At 30.2% G+C, this 9,080-nt stretch overlaps 1 protein-coding gene across 1 annotated transcript; it reads left to right on the plus strand.

Moving 5' to 3' along the window:
- The first annotated feature begins 1,064 nt into the window (after nt 1-1,064).
- LOC126674501 (probable pectinesterase/pectinesterase inhibitor 20) lies at nt 1,065-3,197 on the plus strand. Its single transcript, XM_050368951.2, has 2 exons — nt 1,065-2,044; nt 2,289-3,197. The coding sequence occupies exons 1-2, from the start codon at nt 1,108-1,110 to the stop codon at nt 2,972-2,974; spliced, it is 1,623 nt and encodes a 540-aa protein (XP_050224908.1). The 5' UTR covers nt 1,065-1,107; the 3' UTR covers nt 2,975-3,197.
- Nucleotides 3,198-9,080: the final 5,883 nt, after the last annotated feature.

The following is a 9,080-nucleotide window of genomic DNA, read 5'->3' on the forward strand; positions in this document are numbered from 1 at the left end:
CATAAACCAACCCAATTGACTTAAATAGTTTTGAAATTATTTTTAATAGTATGGTCTGTCAATTTTACAAAGCATAATAATTATTTTCAAGAAATAAAAAGATATGAAGAGTCTGATTAATACAAATAAGATACAGTTTAGTATTTTAAGTTATTTTTATGATATTAATTAGTCCATATTTGGAAGAAAAAAAAGTTATACATAATTTATAATAATAATAATAGTTATAATATTTTAATAATAATATACAAATTCATAAAATCAAAAGGATGATTTGTCAAAAATTTATGATTTTTTTATTATGGGCTAATTTATCATAAAAATAAGCTAAGAGGCTAAAAAAGTTATTTTTTTATTTAAATTCCTCATTTTTTTTTAATTTACAGCTTAGATATAATTTTTAAAATTTATAAAATTGACGGACCATACTATTAAAAATATTTTTGTCAATTTCGTCATAGAAACGAGTGAGGCAGGTGACAAGTAGATTTCTTCTAAGCTGGCCCAGCCATAAGGGGGACGTCTGATCCTTTAGATGCCGCAAGGCTGGAAACCTCCCTCTTTTGCTTCTCGGCATTTCGGTTTCAAATTGCCCGTCTTTAGTAATACTATCAGGCTAACGTGAAGTTGTGTATAATTTATAAAATTATTTTTCCACTTTATAATTATGTTAACATTTTCATTTAAAAAAATCTAATGATCATTTAAATTCATATCTTTGTGTTTATTTTCATTTACAGCTAAACTTTTCTTTTTTTTTTTAATAATTTTATCCCAAAGTTTCGGGTTTTGGTGCAATTGTGTCTCAATTTATATTAAGCTGTCAAGGATATCTGCAGCAGGAAGATTTGTAAGTGTTGAATCATGAAAACGACCGAGTTGAGTTTAGGTAGGTAGATATACATTTTGCACTCATACTAGTTTTGCACATCAAATGAAATTTTTAATATAATAATAACACATAGTCTCCTTCATCAAGATCACATTTTCTAGTGAAGGTATACATATTTTTATCAATACACTAACATCAATCTCTAACGCGGTTTTATACATCTTTATATATCTATGCAAACCCTAATTCCCATCATCTAATTATTTTCCAAAACAATGGCTTCAAATTTATCCATCTTAACCATCATCTTCATCCTCTACTTCTCTTCTTCTTCTTCTTCCATGGCAAACTTACTGCCGCCAATCTTCAACACACCAGAAACCCTATGCACTTCAACTCCAAATCCACTCTTCTGCAAATCCTTTTTACCATATAACAAACCCGGCACCATTCATGACTACGCCAAAATTTCCATTTCTTTATCTCTAACAAATTCAATCAACTTTCTTTCACTTGTTCAGAGCTCCTTAACCCTAATTCCTTCTTCTTCTTATCAATCCGCCGTTTACGCTCTCGAAGATTGCCAATTCTTAGCTCAACTCAACATCGACTCATTGTCATACGCACTCGACACTATAAACTCGAGTAATGATAATAACTTGCAACTCAAGTTATCTACTGATCTATTAACATTTCTCAGTGCTACTTTGACTAATCAAGAAACATGTCTTGAAGGGCTTAAATCAACATCAACAGCTCCGGAAAATGTCTTGAATGGTCTGTTAGGTCATCTTCTTGATGGAAAAAATTATTTCAGTACTTCTTTAGCTCTTTTTAACCAGGGTTGGATTCCTAAATTACTGCAAGGTAAACTTCCAACAGAGGGTTTAGTGAGAAGTTTGCCTTTTGGGAGAAAATTACTTCAAGAATTTACAAATGGTGTCTTTGTGAGAACTACGGTGGTGGTGAATCCGTACGGTGGTGGAGATTTTAATACTATTAGCGACGCGGTGGCTGCTGCGCCTAATAATACGGTTATTAGCGACGGATATTATGTAATTTATGTGGTTGCTGGGGTTTATAATGAGTATGTTGTGATTGATAAGAAAAAGAAATTTTTGATGATGATTGGAGATGGTATTAACCAAACTATAATAACTGGCAATAAGAATTTTGTCGACGGTTGGACCACATTTAATTCTGCCACATTTGGTAAGTCTAATTAACTTTTATCATATCTCCTATGTCTAATCTGAACATTAATTAACCTCACAGTTTTATATCCTAGATAAGTTTAGAATTACCGGCTTGTTGCATGGTTGTACATCTTTGTCTCATCTACGTATAGCTATATTTTAGTAACTGTTTTATAATTTGGTAACCGCTACATAAAAAAGTTACAGTATAATTTTGTTTTTGGAGAAATTCATAATTGCTTTTCTATGTATACATGCAGTTGCGGTAGGGCAAGGTTTTGTAGCAGTGAACATAACAATTCAGAACACATCAGGACCAGAAAAACACCAAGCAGTAGCACTCAGAAACGGCGCTGATCTATCAGCATTCTACAAATGCAGCTTCGAAGGCTATCAAGACACTCTATACACTCATTCTCTACGCCAATTCTACCGAGACTGCGAAATTTACGGCACCATAGATTTCATATTCGGCAACGCAGCAGTTGTTCTACAGAACTGCATAATTATTTCAAGATTACCAATGAGTAATCAGTTCAATACCATCACAGCACAAGGCCGAATCGACCCGAACCAAAACACGGGCACTTCGATTCAGAATTGCACTATAATTGCAGCTCAAGATTTGGCGTCAAGCAATATAAAAACTTACTTAGGACGGCCATGGAAGGAGTATTCAAGAACGGTTGTTATGCAATCTTTTATTGATGGCTTAATTGATCCTACTGGTTGGGCTCCATGGTCTGGTGATTTTGCTCTTGCTACGCTTTATTATGCTGAGTTTGATAATTATGGGCCGGGGTCGGATGTTAGTATGAGAGTTGACTGGCCTGGTTATGATCGGAGTATTACTGCTGCCGGTGCGGTTAACTACACTGTATGGGAATTTATACAGGGAGATGGGTGGCTGCCGGCGACTGGAGTGCCATACTTTGGAAGTCTTTAAATTGTTATGCACGATCTGCATTACCGGTGGCTGCCGGCAGAGTAATTTCTTTAAAAAAATTCTGTTTATTTTGAGTGGCATCCCATTATTCCTCAATTGTTGTGAGGAAACATGAGATATTGTTGTTGATTAAGTCAGAGAATGAAATTAATTATTGCATTTGCATAGAAGTAAAAGGCATGCACGTTTGAGACAATACTAGAAAAGAAAGATTTTGTACTAATTAATACCCCACCTCACTTCCCAAATTGATAGCATTTTAATATAAATATATATTTTATAAAGACTAGTTTTTTTGGCCACGTGCTACACACGTTAATAATATCTATATGACCCGTTATTTATTATTATAATTATATATTTTTTAATATATATTATTATTTAAATTTTATTAGACTTGTGTTTTTTTATTTATTTTTGTTTAATTATTTTATAAAATTTTAATTTTTTTTATTGGAAATGTTAAGTTAGAATTAAACAATAGATTTAATTTTTGATATTGTTGTTATTAAAAAATGATAATATGATTAAAGCAAATTTATATTATTTTTCATAGTAAATAACTAATAAATATATAAAAATATCAAAGTTTTAACACAAATATTATAATATGATTATTTAATATTAATGAAACTCGCCATATTCTTTTAGGATTAAGAATTTAACACATAATAATAGTTGTTGCACAATTCCTTTTAGGTTAGGAATTTAATACATAATGGTAGTTATTGCGATAATTATTTTTAATATGTTTCCTTTATGGATTAGGAATGTCATCTTTTTATTTGTTAAACACAAATATTCTTATATGTCACAATTAGAAATATCAACTTGGATAAAATATGTAGAGGGTAATTTTGTCCGTGAATGAAAGTGTTCCCCCCGCGAATACGCTTTTATATTTGTTACTAGTTTTTTTGGCCACGTGCTACGCACGTTAACGATATTTATATGATCTGTTATTTAATATTATAATTGTATATTTTTTAATAATATATTATTATTTAAATTTTATTAGACATGTGTTTTTTTATTTATTTTTGCTTAATTATTCTATAAAATTTTAATTTATTTTATTGAAAATGTTAAAAAGTTAGAATTAAGCAATAAATTTAATTTTTGATATTGTTATTATTACAAAATGTTAATATGATTGAAGCAAATTTATATTATTTTTCATAGTAAATAACTGATGGATACCGAATCCTACTGAAAGTATAATGGAGCCGAGTTGCAGGAGATCCACTCTCAGGCGACACCGGACTCCCCCTGAAGACCGAAAGATATGAAGGAGATGCCGAATCTCTAAGATTCGGTAACACACTAATAAAGACCGAATCCCACATGATCCGCCGAGAGCGCGTCAGGTCCGGGATTCGGGTAAACGACTAAGTATGGAAATATTGTCCTATTTGGACACAAACACTACATATGGAAGGATAAGCTCTACTTTAGGAAGATAAGACTATTTAGGAAGACGTTCCTAAATAGGGTTCTTATCAGATTAAGGTAGATCCCGACAAATCAGGAGAATCCCTACGATACGGCCGAATCCCTACAAAGTAGGATTCACCTGCCTAATACAACTCCACTAGGTATATTCGACTACTATAAAAGGAGCACGAGGTATGCCTAGAATCACAATTACATTCATATACTCAAAACGCTGCTCAAAGCTCTAAACTGACTTTAGCATCGGAGAGTTAATCGGACAACCACCGTCCGGTTAGCTTCTACCCTGTTTTGCAGGTTCACTCACCGGTTCAGAAGGCAGACTCCATCAATAACTAATAAATAAATATCAAAAATATCAAAACTTTAACACAAATATTATAATATGATTATTTAATATTAATGAAACTCGTCATATTCTTTTAAGATTAGGAATTTAACACATAATGATAGTTGTTCGCACAATTCCTTTTAGGATTAGGAATTTAATACATAATGATAACTACTACGATAATTATTTTAATATATTTTCTTTATGGATTAGAAATGTCATCGTTCTATTTGTTAAGTACAAATTTTCTTATATGTCACTATTATAAATATCAAGGGTATTTTTGTCCGTGAATGGAAGTGTTCCCCCGCGAATATACTTTTATATTTGTTATAGATAGATTATAGATAGATATAGATTATAGATTAATTAATTTAAATAAAATGAGTTAAGTTATATAGAATATTTCCAGTTATTTTAATTTTATCAATTGAGAGATTGAAAGGTACTTTATTCTTCACTTCGTGAATGAAAATGCCATTTTTTGTATATTTATATATTTTTACAGAACTAATTATAAATGAATTAAAGTAATTAATGATAAAAATCACTATCGGTAGGTACAAAATGTAATCTCATAATTATTTGATATAAAATGCAAGCAATAATCAAATTAAAATGTAGAATATAATTGGTGTCAACTCTAAAATTTTGAATATGTCTAGATGGCCTACATGGCGAATTAAGTCCACACAAGAATTTTTCTTTGGGTTTTTTACACAAATCCCCTAAAAATGCTATGGTGTTTCACTTTTCCCTCACCATTTTGATTTTGGCAAAAATCTCTCAAAAAAAATAAAAAGTTTACAAAAATCCCTCATAACCCAAAATAAAAGAAAATGAGACAATATTGTCCTTGGTATTTGTCAACATTTTATTGGTCTATGTTTGAGTCAATCAAATGATGACACGTGGCAAATCTAGATTTGGTTAGACAATCTAACCAACCGCCACCGACCACCGGCCAAATTCCGGTCCGACCGGCCCGACCACCGCGGTCAACGCCGGTCAACGGCCGGACCACCGCGGTCAACGCCGGTCAACGGCCGGACCACCGCGGTCAACGCCGGTCAACGGCCGGACCACCGCGGTCAACGCCGGTCAACGGCCGGACCACCGCGGTCAACGCCGGTCAACGGCCGGACCATCGCGGTCAACGGCCGGACCACCGCGGTCAACAGCGGTCAACCCGCGGTCAACGACAGTCAACTATAGTGGTGAGATTTTAAAAGAATTAAATAAAATATAAATTTGCTATTAGTAGGAATAGAACCCATGACCTCTCACACTTTGTCCATGTGTCTAACCATCAAGGCAAGACATATTTGTTGTCTTTAATTACTCTTTAATATATATACATATACTCTTTAATAATGTATAAGGAAACATTTAAACTAAATATAAACATATTAAAATGGTTGATTATAAATTATATATTATTATAAAATACTAATAAAATATTATGCTTGTTAAAATTTAAATTAATTTATTCTAATTAAATTAATACTAGTGTAAATTAAATATTAACTTAAAATAAATTAAGTTAAAATAAATTTATAAATTAATGTATTAGAAACACAATTAACTTAATGTCAACTCGATATAAACTCAAAATAAATTATATAAGTTAATTTAGTTGATATAAAGTTAGTTTTTAAAATTATAATAAATTACTAAAAAAATTGCTTTAAATTAACATGTAACCTTCATCAAGTTTACATTGAGTTGACATTAGGTTTATATCGAGTTGACATTAGGTTTACGTTGAGTTGATATTAAGTTACATTTCAAAATTAAAATAATTTACTATTTCGGATTGACATTAAATTTATACTGAGTTGACATTAGGTTTACATGCATTGACATGAGATTTACACTGAGTTGACATTAGGATTACATTGAATTGGCATTAGGTTTACATTGAGTTGACATTGAGCTGTCATTAAATTGATATTAAGTCGACGTTGAGTTGATATTAAGTTAATGTTTAAAATTATAATAATTTACTAAAACATTTACTTTGAATTGACATGTGGTTTACATCAATTTTACATTGAGTTTATATTAGATTTACATTCACTTGACATTGAGTCGACATTGAGTTGATATTAAATTTAATTTATATTAAGTTTAAATTGAGTTGATATTAGGTTTATATTGAGTTGACATTGAGTCATCATTGAGTCGACATTAGCTTTACATTGAGTTGACATTGAGTCGACATTAGTTTGACATTGAGTCGACGTTCAGTTCTTAAGTTTGCATTCAGTTGATATTAATTTACATTTCAAAATTAAAATAATTTACTAAAAAATTACTTTGGATTGAAATTAGGTTTACATTGAGTTGACATTGAGTCGGCATTAGGTTTACATTGAGTTGACATAGAGTCGCCATTAGGCTTACATTGAGTTGACGTTGAGTTATTAAGTTTACATTGAGTTGATATTAATTTACATTTGAAAATTAAAATAATTTACTAAAACATTACTTCGGATTGACATTAGGTTTACATTGAGTTGATATTGAGTTGACATTGAGTCGATATTAGATTTACATTGAGTTGACATTGAGTTATTAAGTTTACATTGAGTTGATATTAATTTACATTTTAAAATTAAAATAATTTACTAAAAAATTACTTCGGATTTACATTAGGTTTACATTGAGTTGATATTAGGATTACATTGAGTTGACATTGAGTCGACATTGAGTTGATATTAAATTTACATTGAGCTGATATTAAGTTAATTTTTAAAAGTATACTTACTAAAATACATTAAACTTACATTGAGTTGACATTAGGTTTACATTGAGTTGATATTGGGTCGTCATTGAGTTGACATTAAGTCCATATTGAGTTGACATTAAATTTACACAAATTACTGTAATAAAAACTTAAATAATTTACTTTCAATCTACTATATTTTAGTTTTGAAAGTATAAATTATAGAAAAATAATTTTATATAATAATATAAAATAATTTCATTTTAAATTTATAATTATTTATCAAAACATTTACTTTGAATTAACATTCAGTGAATATTAAATTTATATTGAATTTACATTGAGTTCACATTAAGTTTACTTTGAGTTTATATTAAGTTAATATTAAGTTTATATTCAGTTCACTTATATTAAAATTACTTTCGGTTTATTTTATTTTAATAAAACCTTAAATAATTTACTTTCAAATTACTATTAGTTTATTTGTTATATTATAAATTACTTTTAATAGTATACATAATGAAGTTGACATTAAGTTATCATTGAATTGACATTAAGTCGTCATTGAATTTATATTGAGTTCTTATTGAGTTTACGCACACCACGGGGGTCCCACTACCACATATCCGACTACGACCACTAAAAACCATTATATTTTTCAATTTTAAAAAGTGAAATATTTTTACTAGTTTTACTTATATATTAATAAATTATAAAATATAAATATATGTATATTTTATTTTTTTATTGTATAAATATTTAATAAATAAATAAATTTAATTAGACTAATTTAATATTAAACTTATAATAAATTTAATTTAAGTTGATATTTAGTTGATATTTAATTTACATTATAAATTAATTTCATTCTAATAAGTTAATTTAAATTTATAATCAGTTATACATATATATTATAGAGTAAATGTTGACAACAAATAGCCTTTGCCTTAATGGCAAAGCACAACCTCTCTTTTATAAGAGGTCAAGGGTTCAAATCCCCTCAATCCCAAAATGGTGTTTTATTTAATTTTTAATTATCTAACTAAAATTGGTCCAACCATTAAAAATGGTTAGACCACAAACCATTAATGGTGGTGGTCTGGGCGTTGACCGCGATGGTCCGGCCGTTGACCGGCGTTGACCGCGGTGGTCCGGCCGTTGACCGCGGTGGTCCGGCCGTTGACCGGCGTTGACCGGCCAATAATGGTCTGACCGTTGGTGGTTCGGTTTGAATTGGCCCGGTTTATGTAAAATGAGGAGAAATTATTAGGTGTAATGGAAACACAATAGGTAAAATACACCATAGGGATAAAATAGTAATCACAACTATTAAAAGGTAGAGATGAAAAGAATTTTTTAAAATTGAGAGATTTTTGCAAAAAAAAAAAAGTTGGGTGATTTATACAAACTTTTGAGTTTTTGGGTGATTTGGTGTAATTTTCTCTTTTTCTTTCGGAAGGCGAACTCTTGCAGATAAAAATGGTCAAAGGATTTAGAAATTAATGTGTAATCTGAAAACCACTCAGATGATAAAACAAATGCATTAACCTTTCGGCATACCTTTTTTTTATATTTATATAGTCCTCGATTGAGAT

The sequence above is a fragment of the Mercurialis annua genome, linkage group LG3, assembly GCF_937616625.2.
Source record: "Mercurialis annua linkage group LG3, ddMerAnnu1.2, whole genome shotgun sequence".
In the NCBI taxonomy this organism is placed as follows: domain Eukaryota; kingdom Viridiplantae; phylum Streptophyta; class Magnoliopsida; order Malpighiales; family Euphorbiaceae; genus Mercurialis; species Mercurialis annua.